Below are 25,000 nucleotides of genomic sequence, written 5' to 3'. Positions count from 1 at the left end.
AAATGCAATTAATCCATTCTTGACACCCAGAAGTATTAAAACAAAAATTTTTTTTACATGAAATATAGATGTAGTACATAAACAATAAAATGGCACATGATGAATGAAACATTAACAAAATAACACTTACCTTTATTGGCGATTCTTCTTAGTGTATGGAAGACTGGAGAAGGAGACAGATTGGATTATTTACTGTTTGGAAGGGGAATCCCCTTCCATCAACACATCAGGTACCAATTGCTTTTCTGGGGTTACTTCTCTTCTCTGTTTCTTAATGCCACTAAGACCACCTTGAGAGTCACTGGAGTCCTGTCTCACAAAAAACTGTCCAGAGAGCTCTGTTTCTGGCGTCTCTTTAAAACTTCCCTAAAATGGGCCAAGACTCTGTCACTGTACAAGTTGCCGATATGGCTTGCAACATCCTTCTCAGGGTGATGTTTCTCCATAAATCTTTCCATCCTACCCCACATTTCAAAAATCTCCTTAATTTCTAAAGAAGGCACCTTCTTCCATCTCTCTTCCTCCTCCTCTGCGGCAAGATTCTGAGCTGCGATCTGTTGCTCTTCCTGCTGAAGCTCTTGCAGCTCCTCAGTGGTTAGCTCTTCGTTGTGGTTCTCCACCAACTCTTCCACATCCTCCAAACTCACATCCAACCCCATGGAACTCCCCAGTGCGACACTAGAGTTCACAACTGACATAGGCTCATCAGGGGCTGCCTCAAACCCTTCAAAATCCCTCTTGTGGACACAATCTGGCCACAATTTTCTCCAAGCAGAGTTCAAAGTCCTGGTAGTCACTCCCTCCCAAGCCTTACCTATAAGGCTTATGCAATGAAGAATACTGAAGTGTTCTTTCCAAAAATCTCTTAGGGTCAAGTGAGTGTCTGAGGTCACATTAAAGCACCTTTCAAACATTGCTTTGGTGAAGAGTTTTTTAAAGTTTGAAATGACTTACTGGTCCATGGGTTGGAGGAGAGGAGTGGTATTCGGGGGCAAGAACTTTACTGTGATGAACCCAAACTCCTTCAGAATTAGGTCATCCAAGTTTGGAGGATGAGCAGGTGCATTGTCCATTACTAGGAGGCACTTGAGATCCAATTTCTTTTCCAGGAGGTAATTCTTCACACTTGGGCCAAACACTTCATTGAACCACTCGACGAAAATGTCCTTTGTGACCCATGCCTTACTATTAGATCTCCAAAACACACACAATTTACTTTTCATAACATTGTTTTTCTTGAACACTCTGGGATTTTCAGAATGGTACACTAGTAACTGCTTCATTTTGAAATCCCCACTAGCATTAGTCTTTCATAGGCTTGTGTCCTGGCAGTGCCTTTTCTTCCTGAGTAATGTAGGTCCTCTTTGGCATTTTCTTCCAAAAGAGGCCTGTTTCGTCACAATTGAACACTTGTTCAGGTTTCAGTCTCTATGTACTCCTTGAATTCCTGCACATATTTTTCAGCCGCTTTGTTGTCAGAACTGGCAGCCTCACCATGCCTTACCACACTGTGTATGCCAGTACGCTTCTTAAATCTCTCAAACCAGCCTTTGCTGGCCTTAAATTCACTCACATCACCACTAGTTGCAGGCAATTTCTTTACCAAATCGTCATGCAACTGCCTAGCCTTTTCACAAATAAGTGACGTCATTAGACTATCTCTTGCTAATTGTTTCTCATTTATCCACACCAATAATAACTTCTAGATATCTTCGAGTACTGGTGATCTCATTTTTGTCAGCATATTTACCACCTTTGCAACAACAGCATCCTTGATTTCCTTTTTCTTGGCTATGATAGAAGATATGGTTGTACGGGATTTGTTATACATCCTGGCCAGTTCGCCCACACGTATGCCACTATCATATTGTTCAATGATTATTTTCTTGAATTCAGTCATATTTCTCACCTTCTTTACCAAAGGCTTGGCACTAGGAGCTTTCTTTGGAGCCATGGTAGCTTATTTAGCACTTGCAAGCACTAAAATAAATGGAATATTATGAAATATTTCGTTGGAGCAAGTGAGGGGACCGTCGCTCACTGGTAAACAATGGCACACTGGCTGGGAAGGGAAGGCCCAGGCAGCTCAGAGCATGAGTACGCGTCCTGGATGAAGGACTATTAGAGAGTTAACGGACCATTTGCGAGCCAGTGTTTAGACGAAATAACAGGACTATTTCCAAAATGGACGACTTTCAGGCCGGACGATTATTGAGGGACCACCGTACCATTCGTCTCCATTCACTCCTATTGAACACGCTCATGCACGCCTGCTGGAAGTCCAAGCCCCTCACCCACAAAACCTCCCTTACCCCTTCCTTCCAACCTTTTCAAGGATGACCCCTACCCCACCTTCCTTCTCCTACAGATTTAAATGCTCTCCATGTCATTCTAATTTGATCCATCTTTTCTTTCTTTCAACACACCGGCCGTATCCCACCGAGGTGGGGTGGCCCAAAAGGAAAAACGAAAGTTTCTCCTTTTACATTTAGTAATATATACAGGAGAAGAGGTTACTAGCCCCTTGCTCCCGGCATTTTAGTCGCCTCTTACAACACACATGGCTTACGGAGGAAGAATTCTGTTCTGCTTCCCCAAGGAGATAAGAGGAAATAAACAAGAATAAGAACTAGAAAGAAAATAGAAGAAAACCCAGAGGGGTGTGTATATATGTGCTTGTACATGTATGTGTAGTGTGACCTAAGTGTAAGTAGCAATACATACCTGAAATCTTGCATGTTCATGAGACAGAAAAAAGGACACCAGTAATCCTACCATCATGTAAAACAATTACAGGCTTTCATTTTACACTCACTTGGCAGGATGGTAGTACCTCCCTGGGCGGTTGCTGTCTACCAACCTACTACCTATATATCTTCTTTCTTTCAACACACCGGCCGTATCCCACCGAGGCGGGGTGGCCCAAAAGGAAAAACGAAAGTTTCTCCTTTTCTTTCTTTCTTTCAACAATCCGGCCGTATCCCACCAAGGCAGGGTGGCCCAAAAAGAAAAACAAAAGTTTCTCTTTTTTAAATTTAGTAATTTATACAGGAGAAGGGGTTACTAGCCCCTTGCTCCTGGCATTTTAGTCGCCTCTTACAACACGCATGGCTTACGGAGGAAGAATTCTCTTCCACTTCCCCATGGAGGTAAGAGGAAATAAACAAGACCAAGAACTAGAAAGAAAATAGAAGAAAACCCATACCTGAAATCTTGCATGTTTATGAGACAGAAAAAAGGACACCAGCAATCCTACCATCATGTAAAACAATTACAGGCTTTCGTTTTACACTCACTTGACAGGACGGTAGTACCTCCCTGGGCGGTTGCTGTCTACCAACCTACTACCTATATATATACAGTGGACCCCCAGTTAACGATATTTTTTCATTCCAGAAGTATGTTCAGGTGCCATTACTGACCGAATTTGTTCCCATAAGGAATATTGTGAAGTAGATTAGTCCATTTCAGACCCCCAAACATACACATACAAACGCACTTACATAAATACACTTAAATAATTGGTCGCATTGGGAGGTGATCGTTAACCGGGGGTCCACTGTATACATTTTTTTTTTTTTTTTTTTTCAACAAGTCGGCCGTCTCTCACCCAAGGCAAGGTGAACCAAAAGAAAGAAAATCCCCAAAAAGAAAATACTTTCATCATCATTCAACACTTTCACCTCACTCACACATAATCACTGTTTTTGCAGAGGTGCTCAGAACACAACAGTTTAGAAGCATATACGTATAAAGATACACAACATATCCCTCCAAACTGCTAATATCCCAAAACCCCTCCTTTAGAGTGCAGGCATTGTACTTCCCATTTCCAGGACTCAAGTCCGGCTATATAAAAATACGTATATACATATATATACGTATATATATTACTGTTCTTTCTGTTGAACAGCGGTTTAGTGCCGAAGGGGGCAGCGTAGGTAGCAAAGATATGGCCGTGGACTAGTTTGGCTTTAATTGGTTAGGAGTCAGTACACAATGGGCAAAGTGAGGGAATGACTGATAGCCAGTCTGCGGAGGGGAGCAGTTGAACCCTAGAGGGTAGGCCGTGAAGTGAGAGAGAGTGGGCCCAGCATCCCACTGACCTGGGCAGGCCTAGAGAGGGCAGCACCGGAGTGCCGCGGAATATGAAAATTTAATTTTTTATTAACACATCGGCCATTTCCCACCGAGACAGGATGACCCCAAAAAAAAGAAGAAACATTTTCATCATCATTCACTCTATCACTGTCTTGCCAGAGGTGCACTGATACTACAGTTAAAAATCTGCAACATATCTTCACCCCTCCTTTACACAGTTCAAAAATACCATATTTTGAGGCTTATTAGACACATTTTTTTTTTTCCATAAAATGTCTCCAAAAGCCACCTTGCATCCTATAAACTGAAGGTAGTGATGGGAGCTGTAAGTTTAGGATGTGGGATGGGCTGTAGCTCTCCCAGTTACATCTGATGCCAAGCCATTGAAACTAAAATGTCATATAAGCCACGAAATACGGTATAAAACAGTAACCTGAGCAACAAGCGCCAGAAAGTAAGCTTGATCCAATATTGTTTTGAGGAACTCTTGCCTCAATTTGTATTTTATCTTTACAACATAGTTTAAGTTTTATTATAATTTATTTCTTGTGTTTGTCATTCACCAATACTCTATTTAAAAGTTATTCTCACTTTTGGTTAAGCAGACATGAGCGTGAACATTATGAAGAGAGGCGTCGTGAAGACCCAAGAAGAGAAGAGAGAGAAAGGGAGCAACTTCGAGAAAGGGAATTACGGGAGAGGGAAATCTTGAGAGAGAGAGAGTTATTGAAGGAGAGAGAACGGGTTGAACTCCTGGAGCGTGAGCAAGAGAGGGAGAGAGAGAGGATCAGAGAAGTAGATGATCGAAGGAGTAAGTATCTGCTGTGTTATATGTATACATCCCTCACTTTTTTATTACCTCCAAGTTTATAAAAAAATTAATGCGTGATTATTAGCAAAAAGTCACTTTTCCTTTTTGTTATTTGGAAGGTCGTTATGGTCGAGAGCACGAATTTGCTCGTGAGAGGGAAGTTGTTGTTCGAGGAGGTTGCCGAGAATTTGAAGGGGAAAGGGATTTCTATTCACCCAGAGTTCGTCCTGAATTGGATGCCAGAGTACTTGCCGTGGATGAAAGACGCCCATATGAAGATGCAGCTTATGAAAGGTTTCAAAGTAAGAGTGATTCTGAATTTTAATTACTTTCACCATCTGATTTAATGCTGAAGTTTACAATAAACTTTTTTTTTTGGGGGGGTAAAGGGAATCATCATCTGGTTATAAATGATATTTTACTTAATTCCTTCTACAGTTAAATAGGTAGTCGGAGTTTTTGTACAAGGGATTCTTTGAGTATTTAAGTACAGATAGTGTTGAGGGCTGAAGATATGATAACACATTTGCTTCTTGTAATTTTTTATTCTTCCCAAGAGCTGGCCCATGGCCGGGCTCCAGGAGTAGAAGAACTCTCGGAACTCATCAAAAGTAAAGGAAAGGCACTGTGCTTTTCAACCTCTTTGCCATTGTTTCTCATTCATCTTTTGGGTCCACCTATTTTGACAAATTATGTAGATCCCATCCTGAAACATGTTTATATTCTCTGCATACCACATTATACCTATAGGAAATTACAGTTTCTCATTAGTCATGTATACCTGAATTACTTAAATATTTCCTAGTGATTTTACGCCCATAATTTTTTTTACAACTGTAGACTTTTTTTCTACAAGCATAAACTTCAAAATTGTTTACTGTATTCATGCAATATTGCTCAAGTGTATACTTAACGTGATATGCAGTACAGTCATTTTAACCCTTTCAGGGTTGGTGCTGTACTAGTACAGCTTGCACGCCAGAGTTGGTGCCGTACTAGTATGCATAAATTCTAGCACCTTCAAATCTAGCGAGAGAAAGCTGGTAGGCCTACATATGAAAGAATGGGTCTTTGTGGTCAGTGATCGCAGTATAAAAAAAATCCTGCAGCGCACAGTGCATAATGAGAAAAAAACTGACCATGTTTTTGGTTTAATACAGCAACTTTGCAGTGTATTTTCGTATGCTATTTATGGTTGTATTCTAGTTTTCATGATCTCATTTTATAGAAGAAGACATATTATGGAAATTGAGGTGATTTTGATTGGTTTCACAATGAAAAGTAGCTTGGAATTGAGCTCAAAGTAGCAGAAATGTTCAATTTTTGCCAAAGTTCAAAGGTAAACAAATCATGCCACACGTTCAATACACGACAACTGGTGAGTCTAATATTATTTCACAAGTGCGCTGATATTATTTATACCATTTCTACACCATTTCTACACGAATGCAGTAGTCTGCATAACATAAATCTTCTAATCTTTGTGAAAATAAAAATTCAAAGTGGAAAGCAAAAGAAATGTAGCAGAGGCTTGGGTACATGAGTAATCAACAGAGGAAATGTTATTTTAGTACCAGGAATGTCTGTCTTGTTTATTCTGGACCCTATTTGGAAATGGGTATCTTTGGAAATTTGTGTGAAATTGGCAAAATTGCCAATTTCTGACCACGTTATTGGTTAGTTGAAATCGGTAAATGGGTGGTTTCTTGTATTCATTCGATAGACAAAATGGATTTGTAGCGAAATAGGTATGATTTTTGTCAACTGGTACATTGGAATTGACCGATAATAGGGCTCAAATTGGGCGAAATCGTTGATGCATAAACATCGTCGAGACCGCTAACTTCGCAAGAGCATAATTCCGTAAGTTTTCCATCAAATTTCATACTTTTGGCGTCAGTATGATCGGGAAAAGATTCTCTATCATTTCACAAGAAAAAATAATTTTTTTTTTCGAAAAATTTCCGACCCTGAGAACAAGTTTAGGAGAGGGCCTGCCAACCCTGAAAGGGTTAATTGTGGTTCATACTGTTGAGAAGTATATCTGTTTTCTTGTCACAGTGGTATACTATATTATGCCATGGCAGTATTTACCATATCCTGATAGTCCAAAAAATAAATCTGTGGCTTTAGGTCAAGTCTGTGATCACCTTGTATAACATTAGATACAGAATGTGTTAAAGGCAGTGGTGGCTTGTCCATAGGAGCTGCAGAGCTGCATCCCCCCAGATGCTCACTGCCAGACATATGACTTCATCAACCTTATGCTAAAATAATTTGCAACTGACAAATATATTACAGGAAAAATCTGTTGTATTTTGTTTTCAATGTATTTATAAGCGAATTTTCTATTTTTTTGTTGAAACAAGATAAAAAATTATTAAAAACAGAAGTTTGATGCATTACGATAGTATGGCTATTACTGGCTGTACGAGCTGCCACGGTTAAAGGGTATAGCTGGAGAGGGATTTAGGGGTCAACTCCCCTGTGGCCCAGTCTGTAACCAGGCCTCATTGTTAATCAGGACCTGATCAAGCAGGCTGTTACTGCTGACTGCATGCAAACTGATGTATGAACTACACCCCAGCTGATCTGGCAGTGAATATGGTTAGCACATGTTTTAACAAAGCTTTTATTTATGCATTTTTGTTGGCACAACAGGATGCACAGAGCTATTACTTAGTTGATTAGCCAACTTTTCTCCAAATTAAATTTCTTACAATTTTAAGACTACCAACATGTGTGATAGATAGTTATATCAGTTTGTAGTTTTGTTAATTTGTATGAAATGATACTTTCTTAAATTTTGCATACTATAATTTTTCTTAATGCTTAATTTATTTGAGGTTAGCCAGAATTGAGTTAGTATGAATTTAAAGAGTGTAAATTTCAGTTAACTGCAAAATTAATTAATGCTATTTTTTCCCCCAAACTTTTCACATCATGCACAAAAATTACATATAATTAGAACAGTGCAAATTCGAATAATGAGACCACTCCACAAGATTTATTGTTCGCATTAATCGAGACCTAGGTGTATTATAAATTGTGACTAAGTAAAGAGAAAACTACTTCAGTATAGTTCCTGCGAGATGTTTAATGACATGATCATGGAGAGTCAGAGTTAGACACCAGTGAGGTGGTGGTGGCGGTGAGCATGGAGAGTCAGCGCAACATCAGTGAGATGGTGGTGGTGAGCATGGAGAGTCAGTGTGACATCAGTGAGGTGGTGGTGGTGAGCATGGAGAGTCAGTGCGACATCAGAGATGGTGGTGGTGAGCATGGAGAGTCAGTGCGACATCAGTGATGTGGTGGTGGTGAGCATGGAGAGTCAATGTGACATCAGTGAGATGGTGGTGGTGATGCATACCACACAGGAAGGACGTGCACTGTGAAGAGTGTTGTGTAGGAAGCAGTGATATGATACTGTTACTCTGACAGTGTGTGTGTGTGTGTGTGTGTGTGTGTGTGTGTGTGTGTGTGTGTGTGTGTGTGTGTGTGTGTGTGTGTGTGTGTGTGTGTATGTGTGTGTGTGTGTATGTGTGTGTGTGTGGTGCAATTCACTGAATGTTTTGCTACTAGGAATGGGTAATCCATGACTAATGCAAGGTTATGTGGTGCCATGCTGTGAAACATTGGTTTGACTTATTAGTGTGGATGATGGGCTACAGAAGTATCACTGTGGATCAGTGGTACTGCGAGGTGAACATGGATGGAAAGGAATATGGTGTGTTGGTTGATGGAGCTTAGTAAAACATACATGGATAGTGACTCAGTGCTTGCCATTGAGACAATGGTCTGTTTCCTCATTTTGGAATAAATTGAATGATTCCATTTTCATATGTTTTGCAGAACTTTGTTTATCTGTCCCTTGTAATCTTATATATCAACCTATTGTAATGTTTACCTTTCTTATAATCTAGTTATTTTTTCTGTGTTTTTTCTTTTTTTTCTTTCCCTAAGTCATATTTAGCAACATATGTTAATTCCAGAAGAACATGACCAGTCTTTCCAAGTGGTTTTAGATAGTTTGTTGAGAATTTCTTCCCCCTTTCCTAGTGAATATAAAGTCTATCACTGACATTGTACTGTCTTCTCTCATTCACTTGCTTCTTTGATGAACTGATACATAAACAAACAGCTATGTACATTGAGGATTTTGTCAAAGCATTCATTAATCATTGCAGCCTAGCCAGTTTGTCTTTATAATTGTAATTGAAATCTCCAAATACTTTGTCACATTGTTTGTCATGGTTGCTTGTCATTAATAAATCTCATAGTATGTAGTCGTGTGTGGGTGTGTGTGTGTGTGGGTGTGCACACGCATGTGGGAGTGTGTGTGTGTGGGTGTGCACACGCATGTGGGAGTGTGTGTGTGGGGGGGGGATGTGGTGTGGTGCTGTGCTGTGTTGTATACATATATGTAATGTATATGTTTGAAATACTCCCATTAACCTCTGGTGGGGCTTAATTAGTGATGTTTGAAGAGGTAACACTGAGTAATGCCATCTGAAACAGTTACTGGGTAAGCACCCATAGCCTAGGGTACTACCAAAGTCATGGAATGAACTCTCTTTATTGGATTAAGTCTCACTTTTAAGAGTAGAATAGCAGAGCTTTACATATTTGTCTTAGACTAAGTGTGTAATACTGTTGAATTTACAGGCTAAGAGCTGTTGTCCTACCTTGTCGCATTTCAAATCCCCCATCTTATCTAAGCCACTTTTCCTTGATGCCACCCTCAACAGTTGGTTAGCACTTAAGGTGCATGGGATTATAAGACAGCTCTTGATGGGAGTACAGTACTTTAAATTAGAAAAAATTGTGAAATTTGCACATGAGAGGAATATATAAGGATTTTCTTACTTAATGTACCATATGTGGCTGATTTGGTTCTGGCAGAGAATTAAAAATATACATAGAATAGTTGAAAGTTTTGCAGATGTGAGAGAAATGACAGTAAAACAGTTTTTGTGAGGATTATATTCCTGAAAGTGGAGCTATATGTGAAAAGAAGATAGTTGGACCGATCCTATTGGAAAAATTGGGTTATGTTCCATGTACTGTGCATTATTGATTATTTGGCCCCTTAAGTGAGACAGGGAGCCAAATTTTCAGCAAAACCGGATGATAACATAATTTTTTATGGCTCCTTAGTTTTGCACATTCCTGTTTGCCTCATTTGTTTGGGTACTGGATTGAACAAGACTGCCTGATTATGTTAGAAGTCAAATAACCATTTGCCAGAGAATTGATCTACTATATATTAGTGAAGGAAGAAATTCTATAACAAATTGAGATACTGTGAATAGAGAAGCAGCTGTTTCTCTAGAGTTTAATACTGACAAATGAGGAATTTGTCAGTATTAAATGAGTGCCCCCATTAGTAATTGAGGAGTAGAACTATTGCCTACTTAGGAGCTGGAATATCAACAGTAATGTGGTGGATACCTTCATTATGGCAATCAGGAAGTATCATCCATGCTGGAGTCTTATCGATTCACTGCACTGAAAAAACAAAACTTCCTCATTAATACAGGTATCCACTACATGTAGTATGTTATTTATCTCCTTATTTGAAGTGCAGTTTTAGAATGTTTCACAAGGGGCACTAAAAACAGTATTCAAAATGTTGTTAACCTTGTAATTTTTTTTTACTATTTACCTTATAATTTTTAGTGTATCTTTTTGTCTCATTTATTTTAATCCCAATCTTCTCAATTTGGACGTGCCATGTTAGCCGGCAGAGCTGATCCTGGTGTCTCCTGGGATGCACTGCGCTGGGTTACACCCCCTGCCAGTGGCCCCTTTGTGAGCACTGACAAAAAAGGCATAATAGCAGTGGAAGAGCCAATAAGCAGCAGAAATGGAGGAGGGAAGGAACTGCTGAGAGTAGGTGCGTTAAATGCAAATGGGATGAGAGAGAAGTGCAAAAGTAAGAAATTGATTGAGGGCTTTAGAAGGGAAAAGTTAGATTTATTAATTAGTCAAATGCATTTATGAAGAAGCTAAAGTGAAGAAAATGGAAAGGAGTACAATATTATATGGGAAGGTAGGTATGGGTTGTAATGTGGTCACATGTGGATGAGTAATGCAAGAAAAGAGCAAAAAAGAGTGCAGATGGAGTGGATTTTGTCTTCTCATCAAGAGAGTGAAATTTTTAGACAACATGGGTGTGATATGATAATGGTATACTATACTGAGAAGCTGATAGATAAGACACATATGCAACAGTTAGGCATCTTTATTCTGGAATAAAGATACCTAACTATTGCACATGTGTCTTATCAGCATGAATGTGTAAGCTCAAAAACGATTGAGGCTTGAACTAGCAGTTTGGACACTGAAAATTACCAGCTATATTACCACTGTAATATAGTGGATAGCACCCCAGGCTGGTAATCTCAGGATAGCTAGACCACGAGTTCAAGTGCTAATAATTGGGTGTTGGCAAGAGGCGGCGTGGGACTAAGAGATAAAGAATTTAACACAAAGTGTGAGTTATCACAGTTGCTCTTTGCTGATGACACTGTGCTTTTGGGAGATTCTGAAGAGAAGTTGCAGAGGTTGGTGGATGAGTTTGGTAGGGCACATAAAAAAAGGAAATTAAAAGTGAATATAGGAAAGAGTAAGATGATGAGGATAATAAAAAATTTTGGTAATGAAAGATTAGATATCAGATTTGAGGAAGAGAGTATGGAGGAGGTGAATGTATTCAGATACTCGGGAGTGGATGTGTCAGCAGATGGGTCTGTGAAAGATGAGGTGAATCATAGAATTTATTTATTTTTTTATTATCACACCGGCCGATTCCCACCAAGGCAGGGTGGCCCGAAAAAGAAAAACTTTCACCATCATTCACTCCATCACTGTCTTGCCAGAAGGGTGCTTTACACTACAGTTTTTAAACTGCAACATTAACACCCCTCCTTCAGAGTGCAGGCACTGTACTTCCCATCTCCAGGACTCAAGTCCGGCCTGCCGGTTTCCCTGAATCCCTTCATAAATGTTACTTTGCTCACACTCCAACAGCACGTCAAGTATTAAAAACCATTTGTCTCCATTCACTCCTATCAAACACGCTCACGCATGCCTGCTGGAAGTCCAAGCCCCTCGCACACAAAACCTCCTTTACCCCCTCCCTCCAACCCTTCCTAGGCCGACCCCTACCCCGCCTTCCTTCCACTACAGACTGATACACTCTTGAAGTCATTCTGTTTCGCTCCATTCTCTCTACATGTCCGAACCACCTCAACAACCCTTCCTCAGCCCTCTGGACAACAGTTTTGGTAATCCCGCACCTCCTCCTAACTTCCAAACTACGAATTCTCTGCATTATATTCACACCACACATTGCCCTCAGACATGACATCTCCACTGCCTCCAGCCTTCTCCTCGCTGCAACATTCATCACCCACGCTTCACACCCATATAAGAGCGTTGGTAAAACTATACTCTCATACATTCCCCTCTTTGCCTCCAAGGACAAAGTTCTTTGTCTCCACAGACTCCTAAGTGCACCACTCACTCTTTTTCCCTCATCAATTCTATGATTCACCTCATCTTTCATAGACCCATCCGCTGACACGTCCACTCCCAAATATCTGAATACGTTCACCTCCTCCATACTCTCTCCCTCCAATCTGATATTCAATCTTTCATCACCTAATCTTTTTGTTATCCTCATAACCTTACTCTTTCCTGTATTCACCTTTAATTTTCTTCTTTTGCACACCCTACCAAATTCATCCACCAATCTCTGCAACTTCTCTTCAGAATCTCCCAAGAGCACAGTGTCATCGGCAAAGAGCAGCTGTGACAACTCCCACTTTGTGTGTGATTCTTTATCTTTTAACTCCACGCCTCTTGCCAAGACCCTCGCATTTACTTCTCTTACAACCCCATCTATAAATATATTAAACAACCACGGTGACATCACACATCCTTGTCTAAGGCCTACTTTTACTGGGAAAAAATTTCCCTCTTTCCTACATACTCTAACTTGAGCCTCACTATCCTCGTAAAAACTCTTCACTGCTTTCAGTAACCTACCTCCTACACCATACACTTGCAACATCTGCCACATTGCCCCCCTATCCACCCTGTCATACGCCTTTTCCAAATCCATAAATGCCACAAAGACCTCTTTAGCCTTATCTAAATACTGTTCACTTATATGTTTCACTGTAAACACCTGGTCCACACACCCCCTACCTTTCCTAAAGCCTCCTTGTTCATCTGCTATCCTATTCTCCGTCTTACTCTTAATTCTTTCAATTATAACTCTACCATACACTTTACCAGGTACACTCAACAGACTTATCCCCCTATAATTTTTGCACTCTCTTTTATCCCCTTTGCCTTTATACAAAGGAACTATGCATGCTCTCTGCCAATCCCTAGGTACCTTACCCTCTTCCATACATTTATTAAATAATTGCACCAACCACTCCAAAACTATATCCCCACCTGCTTTTAACATTTCTATCTTTATCCCATCAATCCCGGCTGCCTTACCCCCTTTCATTTTACCTACTGCCTCACGAACTTCCCCCACACTCACAACTGGCTCTTCCTCACTCCTACAAGATGTTATTCCTCCTTGCCCTATACACGAAATCACAGCTTCCCTATCTTCATCAACATTTAACAATTCCTCAAAATATTCCTTCCATCTTCCCAATACCTCTACCTCTCCATTTAATAACTCTCCTCTCCTATTTTTAACTGACAAATCCATTTGTTCTCTAGGCTTTCTTAACTTGTTAATCTCACTCCAAAACTTTTTCTTATTTTCAACAAAATTTGTTGATAACATCTCACCCACTCTCTCATTTGCTCTCTTTTTACATTGCTTCACCACTCTCTTAACTTCTGTGGAGACAATGAACATTATCCTTGGAAGCAAAGAAGGAAATGTATTAGAGCATAGTTACACCAACATTCTTATATGGGTGTGATGTGTGGGTGGGGAATGTTACAACAAGGAGAAGGCTGGAGGCATTGGAGATGTGTCTGAGGGTAATGTGTAGAGTGAATATAATGTAGAGAATCCATAGTTTGGAAAGTAGGAGGAGGTGTGGGGTTACTAAAGTATTATCCAGAGAGCTGAGGAGGGGCTGTTGAATGACTTAAATGACTAGAATGACTTGGAGATCGTATAAATCTGAAGTGGAGGGAAGGCAGGTAGGGTCAGCCTAGGACAGGTTGGAGGGAGAACGTAAAGGAGGTTTTGTGTGCGAGGGGCTTGGACTTTCAGCAGGCATGCATGAATGTGTTAGAAGTGAGTGGAGACAAATGGTTTTTAGGACTTGACATGCTGTTGGAGTGTGAGCAAGGTAATATTCATGAGGGTTCAGGAAAACTGGCAGGCTGAAGATGGGAAGTATAGTGCCTGCACTCTGAATGAGGGGTGTTAATGCTGCAGTTTTATAACTATAGTGTGAGTGCACCTCTGGCAAGACAGTGATGGAGTGAATGATGAAAGTATTTCTTTTTTGGGCCACCCTGTCTTTGTGGGGAAATGGCCGATGTGTTATAGATCAAATAAGTTTGCCATTGTTCCTGTTAATAAGGAGAATGTGTATGATAAATTCAGAATTAAAGTATAATAATTCACTAAATTTTGATGCAGTGCTTTGAGGGAGAAAGATGTTTGTGGTAAGGCATGTGAATGGAAGAGTAGGAAATTAAAAAGTGATAGGTAAAGTAGAATTAGAGGAATGTAAAATTTTGTGCTGGGTTGCTTATTATTTGTGAATGTATTTTTTCAAAGGAGGGAATTTGAGATTTTGGCTGTTTGGAGCGACATCTAAGCTGTCATATCTGGGCACCTCTGCAAAGATAGTGATTATGTGTGAATGATGGTGAAAGTGTTTCTTTTTTTTTGGGGGGGGGGGAGAATCACCCTGCCATGGTGGGAGATGGTCGACGAGTTGAAAAAAAAAAAATTGAAACAACATAAATCGATAAATAAGAAGTAAAAGTGAGTGTGAAAATTAACAGAAGGAAAGAAATTAGTAGATGATTCTTGATGGCTAGATTAAGAATTGAAATAAGTGCTTTTAAGGAGAGGAGAGGCAGAGGACAAAAATGAGTATGTCATTGGAGAAGCTGAGAAAAAAGTAGAGTAGATCATAATTATTCTGTACCCTCGGGGAAAGGGTGCACCAAATTTTCAACCACATAGGATAATCACAATTTTTTTAGAGATCCCATTTTGTTACACATTACCTTATATCATTATCTGTTTAGTAGCCAGATTGGACAAGACCACCAGGTGAAGTTGGTTGCACCGACAAAAATGTCAGAATGAGGGGTGATTGGAGGGAGGAAAGTGTAGTAGAGAGAGATGTAGTCACAGGTTCATAGTCTAAACAGGGTGGTAAGTTCACTTTTCTTTTTAATAAATAAATGTGAAAAAAAATATGTTTTTTGTATATACAGGAATTATGATGGAAGCTTGGATAGTATTTTTTTTTTTTTTTCAAATTTATTTTTTTTATTTTTTATATATGGCCATTTGTTGCATGTGTGGTAAGTTCGTATTTTGCTTTGGTAAACATTACGCAAAGAGTTTTGGAATTTACAAAGTATTAGAGCTAATCCCTATGATTTATCTGTTATACTAGGTTTATTTTATATGCTGTGGGCCAGGAGCTCATGTTTCACATTAAGCAGGTAACACTAGAACAAGAATGTACATACCTGGGAATTATTATTATTATTATTATTATTATTATTATTATTATTATTATTATTATTATTATTATTATTATAATTATTATTATTATATTCATGCTTAGCGCTAAACCCATGGGGGGTCATTCAGCACAATACATCATAGGAAACTAATGTCTTTGTAAAAGGACAAACAATGATAGAAGTTAGAAATTATTGACAAAATAAGTCTGTTGATGCACTCATACAGAGGAGTCCAGCATGGGTAAGCCAGTGATCACTTCTGCTGTGGTTCATCATAGTGGTTACTCACTTATGTTGAAAATAGTGTATAATACCAACAAGTTGACAAGTAAGACGCATGTGTAACAGTTGAGTATCTTTATTGTTGATTGAAACATTTTTGCCTACACAGTAGGCTTCTTCAGTCAGATACAGAGGGAACAGGCGTGATAGTAAAGATGTCATTAGTCCTTCAGCCCTCGGAGAAAAAAAGTTTTTGAGGTGGTTAGTCCCTCAGCCTTGAAAAGTGTTCGACTCCATAGTCTGGAACAATGTGAAGCTGGAGCATAGGAATGGAGTCTTAAATACAGCAGAAGGTGAGGCGGGAAGGTTTTGATGACGTAGCAGGAGGTGGGGACCACTAGTAGAAGCAAGATGGCATGTTTACACATCTTTGCTGAACCTTGCAGATGTTGTATTGCCAGTGCTACTGAATGGGTCATCTTAGGACAAAGATCTATGTCTCTCAGGTGATGTATTTCCCTAATGTATAAATTAACAACAATGTACGTACCAATGAAGGCGTGTATGAGAGTTATAAGAGAGATTTTATAGAAAGAAAAATTGACAATGCATGAGCAGTAGAAATGGTGAAGTTCAGTTCCATTTCATTGAAGATTTATAATTGATGCCAGAAAGTGGAGAAAAAAAGAGAGAGTTAGTGAAGGTAGTTCCTAACTATAACCAGTTTGCTTCATCAACAGTAACTACCATCTTTTCAGTTGATGTTATTCCTTTTACACCTCTCCCTCTCCCACCCTTCTACATCTTCTCCCTCTGCCATACAGTGCTGCATAACACTTAAATGTTTGGTGCTTTTCATAATTATCATAATACAGAAAATAGTGCTAAGTTTATTACAATAAACAATGGAATAATGTGTAGAGGTAAATGCTTTTTAAAGCATCATTATGATGATTGAAAAATGAGGAATGATAATGGAAGATTTTTTCTACTTTATGAAATAAATAGACATGGAAGAAATATAATGCAAGACTAAGTCACATAATGAAATGTTGAAGGAGGCAGAGGACTTTAAATATTTATTAACATAGAACAAGTATAGAATAATGAAAGGAGGTTTAAAAAATGTGTAAGGGAGACATAATGGAATCCCTTCAGAGGATGTTGACAAACACCAGTGTTACCATGGATACAAAGAAAGGATCTTGAAGCCATTCTCCTACCTTGTGTCTTATGGAAGCAAAACATTGATATGGAACATAATGGATAATTCTGAAACTAAGGCTGTTAAAATGACTTGTTTATAATTGCGTGTTTTTTTTTACACATCCTGCACATAAGAGAAAAAAACTTATGATGTTTCAGTCTGACTTGGACCATTAACTAGTCACGCACTATCATAAGAATCTTTTTTCCTACGTGTGGGTTATTTGTATATTGTTCCAGTCATGGTATTGTGCCATTTTGTTCTTTTTTTTAATGCACCGGCCATCTCCCACCAAGGCAGGGTGACCTTAAAAGAAAAACAGAAGTTTTTATTTTTATATATACATAGTAATTTTTATAGGAGAAGGGGTTACTAGCCCCTTGTTCCCAGCATTTTAGTTGTCACTTGCAACACTCATGATTTAGAGGAAGGATTCTTTTCCACTTGCCCATGGTATTAGTAAATGTCAAGTTGTAAATAATAGGGAAGACACCTCACACCTTTCATGGAAAAAGATGTGAGAAGTTGGATAGTAAAGTAGATGAAGAAAAATGTCCTATGGTAGTTTGGGTGTATGGGAAGCACAATGGATGATAGGACTACAGGGAGTGTGTAGATGACTGATCTTCAAGGGGCTAGTGTGACTGATAGGCACAAGATCCAATTAAATCTTGAAGGAAATAAAGTAGGCTAAGTTAGAATAGTTAGATTGAAGTTCCCATGGAAAAAACAAGGCAGAAAAGTAGATTGGATATTTAACTTGCATAAATGTACATATGCCATTGTATGAAATTTCACAAGACATACATAAATTCTAAGTTCTCTTGTTGACATTGTGCACTCCAATGAAGTATATTATGGCCACTGCTTTTATTTGTGAACTTTCACTATATGAATTGATTTTATATAATTGTTTTATAACTTGAAAGGTGCAAATATTGCATTATGCAAAGCACAGCTTGCCAAGACCCAAATTCACCCGAGTAGATCATACTCATACTGTCATGCCATTGTGGATAGGTGAAAGAGAACGTGTTCGTTATGAGAGTGGACGCAGTCGTTATGATGAGCTATCCCTTCATGAACGCCGTGGGATGCTGCCAATTGATGATCGTCGTCCAGATCGCAGAGTCCCACCCCTCGATCCACGTTTTCCAGATGAACGCAGGCGGTAGGAATTACTGTCTTTTAGAGTTGCTAAAGATTATGATATGTTAATGTGATAAAATCTCTCAAGAGTACAAGAATAAAAGCATTCAACAGATTTATGTACGTATACAATGCAGTATACAGAACATACACAAATTTATATATGTGCTGTTATATACTAATTTGTGTATGCATACAGTATGCAATTTTTTTTGTTTGTAGTGCACACCGTAAATACAAGTACTAAACCGTGAAGATAAAGTTTAGAATTAACTTCTCAGACACAGGTGCCAAACATACAAGCGAGTTACATTCCTGATGGTTCACCTTTTTGCCTTAATTATTTTTTACCGCGATAGAATATGAATTCGTGACATTACAAATATTTCAGTCTGGAAGCTCCATAATACAATTTTTCTACTGCAACAGGAGTGGTGGCAGCATTGACCCTCGAGTCCACGAAGCCTGGGTTGAAGAGCAGAGAGGATTGGACCGCATGGACCGTGCCGACCACTTCCCTCCTCACGTACCTCCTCCCCGCCACCGCCACCAGCCAGACTGGGCTGGTGGGCGGCAAGCAGTTGCTTGGGATCGCCACAAACATGCCAGGTTTACACTAACCCTGTATCAAATTTTTGCCTTACAGTACTGTGGTTAGTTAATGGTCTGCCTGTCCATTAACCCTTTGAGGGTTTCGGCCGTACTTGTACGTCTTACGAGCAGGGGTTTTTGACGTACTAGTACGCATAAATTCTAGCGCTGTCAATTCTCGCAGGAAAAGACTGGTAGGCCTCCATATGAAAGAATGGGTCTATGTGGTCAGTGTGCATAGTATAAAAAAAATCCTGCAGCACACAGTGCATAATGAGAAAAAAAAAAACTTTCACCGTTTTTTTGGCATAAAACAGCGACTTTGCACTGTATTTTCGTATGGTATTTATTGCTGTATTCTAGTTTTCCTGGTCTCATTTTATAGAATGGAATGCATATCAAAGAAATTAAGATGATTTTCACTGGTTTTACAATGAAAAGTACCTTGAAATTGAGCTCAAAGTAGCAGAAATGTTCGATTTTTACCAAAGTTCAAAAGTAAACAAATCATGCCAAGCGTCCAATACACGTCAACTGGTGAGTCTAACATTCTTTTCCAAGTGCGCCAATATGATTTATGCCATTTTTTACACTAATGCAGTAGTCTGCATAACAGTAAATCTTCTATTTTTTGTGAGGATAAAAATTCAAAGTGGAAAGCAAAAGAATGTAAGAGGGGCCTTGAGACGTGACTAATGAACAGAAGAAATGTCATTTTAGTGCCAGGAATGTATTTCTTGTTTGTTCTGGACCCTATTCGGAAATTGGCATTTTTTGAAATTTGTGTGAAATTGGCAAAATTGCTAAATTCTGACCACTGTATTGGATAGTTGAAAATGGTAAATGGGTGGTTTCTTGCACTCATTCAATGGAAAAAATGTAGTTCTAGCGAAATATTCATGTTTTTTGTCGACTAGTACAGAGGAATTGGCCGAAAATGGGGCTCAAATTGGGCAAAATCGCCGATGCGTAAACATCGCCGAGACCGCTAACTTCGCGAGAGCATAATTCCGTAAGTTTTCCATCAAATCTCATAATTTTGGTGTCATTATGATTGGGAAAAGATTCTCTATCTTTTCATAAAAAATTATTATTTTTTTTTTTTAAATTTGGCCGACCCTGAGAACGAGTTTCTGAGAGGGCCTGTTGACCCTCAAAGGGTTAAATAATAATGCTAATCGCAGTATAAAATGTACATAGATTGAAAGTGTCTAATATGTTTTAATATGTCAACTTCATCCTGCTTATTATGGCTTATATCTATACAGGAGGTCCCTGCTTATACATAAGGTTAGGTTTCATGCTACTGCTGTAAGGTGAAAACCGCTGTAAAGTGAAACGTTGCATTTTTTTCACTTTCAAATGCATATGAAAACCTGATAAAATGTTTACACTATCATATATTAAATGAATAATATAGATAGGCTTTAAAAATGCATATACAGAACACACATTACCTCTTTTTTACACATTGGCCATTTCCCACCAAGGCAGGGTGACCCAAAAAAGAAAGAAAAACCCAGAAAGAAAGGAAAAACTTTCATCGTTCAACACCTTAATTTTTTTTTTTTTTTTTTTTTAACAAGTTGGCCGTCTCCCACCGAGGCAGGGTGACCCAGAAAGAAAGAAAATCCCCAAAAAGAAAACACTTTCATCATCATTCAACTCTTTTACCTCACTCACACATAATCACTGTTTTTGCAGAGATGCTCAGAACACAACAGCTTAGAAGCATATATGTATAAAGATACACAACATATCCCTCAAAACTGTCAATATCCCGAACCCCTTCTTTAGAGTGCAGGCATTATACTTCACATTTCCAGGACTCGAGTCCGGTTATATAAAAGTAATCGGTTTCCGTGAATCCCTTCACTAAATATTACCATGCTCACACTCCAACAGATCGTCAGGTTCCAAATACCATTCGTCTCTATTCACTCCTATCGAACACGCTCATGCATGCCTGCTGGAAGTCCAAGCCCCTCACCCACAAAATCTCCCTTATCCCTTCCTTCCAACCTTTTCGAGGACGACCCCTACAGATTTAAATGCTCTCCATGTCATTCTACTTTGATCCATTCTCTCTAAATGGCCAAACCACCTCAACAACCCCTCTTCAGCCCTCTAACTAATACTTTTATTAACTCCACACCTCCTAATTGCCACACTCCGAATTTTCTGCATAATATTTACACCACACATTGCCCTTAGACAGGACATCTCCACTGCCTCCAACCACCTCCTCGCTGCTGCATTCACAACCCAAGCTTCACACCCATATAAGAGTGTTGGTACTACTGTACTTTCATACATTCCCTTCTTTGCCTACATAGATAATGTTTTTTTGTCTCACATTCCCTTCTTTGCCTACATAGATAATGTTTTTTGTCTCCACATATACCTCAATGCACCACTCACCTTTTTTTCCTCATCAGTTTTATGATTAACCTCATCCTTCATAAATCCATCCGCCGACACGTCAACTCCCAAGTATCTGAAAACATTCACTTCTTCCATACTCCTCCTCCCCAATTTGATATCTAATTTTTCTTTATCTAAATCATTTGATACTCTCATCACCTTACACCTTAAAATATATTTGTAATTAGCTGATAGGGAGTGGTGAATATATTTATTGTGAGAAACCTGAATAAATGAAGAACAGGTATAATTGGAAACTGCTGTATAGTGATGCACTGTCAGTGAGAGCATGTATATACATGCTCTCACTGTCACTGCTATATTATGACTTTCAATAATTATTGCATCAAAAATTAAATTATATATTGTATTGCTACCTATTCAGTTTACTATTACTATTTTATTTATATTCTGAATTGTCACAAAATTGGTTTACACTTTGTATTAAATCTAAAATTTTAATACAATACAGTGGACCCCCGGATATCAGCCGGTGCGAATATCGGCCAACTTGGATTTTGGCTGCGTTTTTTTGGCTGAAATTCTATACTGGATTTTGGCCAGCAACTTGGAAATCAGCCATATTAAATGCGTCCACCTGCCACTCTGCCACGCATTCGTCCAAACATTTTGTTGTAATCCATTGTATTTTGCAGTTGTTTATAGAGTGCAACTGTGAAATAAGCCACCATGGGCCCAAAGAAACATGTTACATAGTACAGTGGAACCCTGAGTTTCGGCCATCCTGAGTATTGGCCACTTCGAGTTTCGACTGCCTTTTTCAGCTAAATTTTGTTTCGGCCTGTGCCCTGTGTTATGGCCGGCGTACCAGACCTGTCCACCTGCCCATGCGCCTCCCCACGTGCCTGCCTACGTGCCTGCCCGCACAGGCATTGTGAGCCTGTCTAGCTTTGTTTATCCTTGAGTGAACATTACCCTGCACGCTCATTCAAACATTTCACAATAAATTCAATGTATTTAGTGCTTGTTTATTGATTGTGTCTGTGAAATAAACCACCATGGTCCCAAAGAAACTTCATAGTGGCAGCCCTTTGGTAAAGAAAGTAAAAACACGATAGAATTGAAGAAAGAAATTGTAGCAAGGTACCAAAGTGGAGGAGGAAGAGAGAGGGGAGAATGTGCCTTCAGTGATTCTGCAATATGTACGATACTAAAACAGCACGAGTTGATAAAGGCTATAGCGCCAGCCAGCAATACAGCGTAGCATTATGAAAATGTTAAGATTATTTTTCTGATTGTTTTAGTCCAAAAAAAAAAATTTTGCCATCAGTACTTACCAAGATATGGAGGCGTGAAGTTTGCAGAAAATGAGCCGTGTATGGCAACAGCGGCGACTGCCACTCACCCGGTAAACTTTGCTTTATTTGTATTCGAAGGTTTCTTGTTTTTTTTACTATTTTATTTTTTCACATAACTTATGTGGCCTGTGAGACCAAAGTATGGTGCAGTGTTCATATATACATTCATTGAATGTAACACAATTATAGCAAAAACACTAGTATCATCATATTGTTTAAAAAACTTGTTTACACAAACAAACAATATAAGATATTGTTTATTATGATTGTTCTATCATATACGGTCTGGAGTTTTGAGACTCTCTGACTGTGGGTTCAATCCCGGCCGGGGTATGGTTTGTTTGCAATCGTGTCATTACGATTTCGTGAGTCATGTTGACGGCAGTGAGGGGACTTGAGCTAGAGTTCATCACGGCCACGCTAGCTGGAGATTCGTCTGTAAAAACTTGCATTTGTGGTCACAGTGGTGCCTATGCTAACCTTCCTATGGTGTAGAAATATACCTAGTTGGACGAATCTTATTGTGGCTAGCTGGTCTAGTGGCTAATGCGACGGTCTGGAGTTTTGAGACTCTCTGACCGCGGGTTCAATCCCGGCCTGGGTATGGTTTGTTTGCAATCGTGTCATTACGATTTCGTGAGCCATATGGTTCCATCATTGTTCTAACCACATCACCAGAGATACCCAGTAACTTCCTGGTATCTTGCAATGTTTTACTGCCAGTGTACACAGTTATATCCAAAACCAGACCACTTTTGCAATCACACAGTACAAATAACTTTATACCAAAGCTTTTACTCTTGCTTGGTATGTACTGCTTGAATGAGAGTCTGCCTTTGAACAAAATCAAAGACTCATCAATAACAAGCTTCCTGAAGGGATAAAAATACATACAGCACTTTTGTTTCAGGTACATAAACACATTTCTGATCTTATATAACCTGTCGCTTCTGTCAGGCATTGTTTTGTCTGAAAAGTGTAACATACGTAACAGTAGCACAAATCTATTCACTGGTATAATGTCACTGAAAGCTGGGGTTGAAATCAGGCAGTCTGTCAACCGGTATATGTTGACACTGTGCTTATACATATGTGGCATAAGCATTATTGTGGTAAAGAACAGATACATCTCTGCCACAGTTTTGTCCTTCCACTGGTGTACGTGTGATCTTGGTGAAAGAATTGTGTTTGCCATGGTGTACTCAAAGTATGTATTGCTTTCCCTGACAATAATGTCCATCAGGGGTTCATCGAAGAATAACTGAAAGCATTCCAGTTCAGTAGCATTGTTCCCAAGTGTACATGATGGCCGTATTCCACTTTGTGTTTCATCAAAGTCGTGTGGACTGGGAACAAAATTGTCACCTTGCTGCCAATCCCAGATGCAGTCTGCTGGTGGGTTCTGGATATTGAAAGGTAGTTATGGTTGTACAGGTTGTAGTTGTGGAAGTGTGGGGTTGGTTGAGGCTGGTTGTGGTTGTGCTGAGTTAGTAGCATGGCCTGCTGCTGGTGTCACATGACTCATGCCACCACCACCATCTGCTGCCTCACTCACATCATTCATACCCATTGTAACAATATCATCATCTTCACTATCAGTTCATGGTGTAGGGCCACAGGATGTACTCTGAGATTTACTCCTTCCCCTTGGAACAACATATGACACACTGCCAGAATGCATGCTATGTTATATATACTGCCGCTTCACTGGAGAATATTCATTTCTAATTATAACATGGGTGTCTCGTGGTAAAATTGGTTCCGATTTCCAAACAGTTTTCGGAAGTGACGGGACACTACCAGAATTTTTGCCCAGTACCAATACTCAGCTTTAGGCCAATACCGATACCGATCCCATCAAAATTATCCAATGCCCACTGATACCATCAAATTTTGCAGATACCCACTGATACCAATACTTTGGCACACCCCTAATTTTAGGAATGCATTAATGTTATCAGCTAAGCTCTGCTGCATATTTTTCACTTTACTTGGTGTAGTAATTCCAGCTAGGCTGGAAGGAAACCTTTAAAACTCCAGTAACTGATGAACCCTCGCTGGAATACTATATGATGTCCTTGACCTACTGAATTCTCTCAGCTCAGGCTGACATACACACCTTATATGAGCCCCATCCTGCATGATGGGGCTCATAATTATACAGTTCTCACTGTATAATTATTACATAGAATAGGGTAGCAGCACAGTGTTGATGTATTTAATTTTTATTTAATAAAAAAATAATTGTTTACATTACATTATTTTACATAACAGCCTTGTTTTCAGGAAGACAAATTGTACATTATGAGAGGGTTTACTGTATAACACATTCATATATATACTGGCTCCCTTTACCCTCATGTGTTAGTGTGTGACTAGGTAATGGTGCAAGTCGGACCAAAACAGTCCTAAGTTTCTTTCTCCTGTGTGCAGGTTATTTGTGTATTGTGTAATTGCTTATTATTTAGTGAT

General features: G+C 39.3%; 1 protein-coding gene across 10 annotated transcripts in view; it reads left to right on the top strand.

Annotated features, from left to right (window-relative positions):
- LOC128699648 (fl(2)d-associated complex component-like) overlaps nt 1-25,000 on the top strand; it is a 139,619-nt gene that overhangs the window by 51,810 nt on the left and 62,809 nt on the right. For 6 of the 10 annotated variants that reach the window (XM_070099372.1, XM_070099373.1, XM_070099370.1 and 3 more), the window contains 5 exons: nt 4,707-4,912; nt 5,032-5,214; nt 10,653-10,808; nt 18,066-18,216; nt 18,624-18,803. In XM_070099372.1, coding sequence (XP_069955473.1) covers nt 4,707-4,912; nt 5,032-5,214; nt 10,653-10,808; nt 18,066-18,216; nt 18,624-18,803 — 876 coding nt within the window. The remainder of the gene's footprint in view (nt 1-4,706; nt 4,913-5,031; nt 5,215-10,652; nt 10,809-18,065; nt 18,217-18,623; nt 18,804-25,000) is intronic. The other 4 variants (XM_070099374.1, XM_070099376.1, XM_070099377.1 and 1 more) reach the window with 3 other exon arrangements.

This window comes from Cherax quadricarinatus, chromosome 67 (assembly GCF_038502225.1).
Source record: "Cherax quadricarinatus isolate ZL_2023a chromosome 67, ASM3850222v1, whole genome shotgun sequence".
NCBI lineage: Eukaryota > Metazoa > Arthropoda > Malacostraca > Decapoda > Parastacidae > Cherax > Cherax quadricarinatus.
This window is presented reverse-complemented; position numbering and strand designations above follow the sequence as displayed.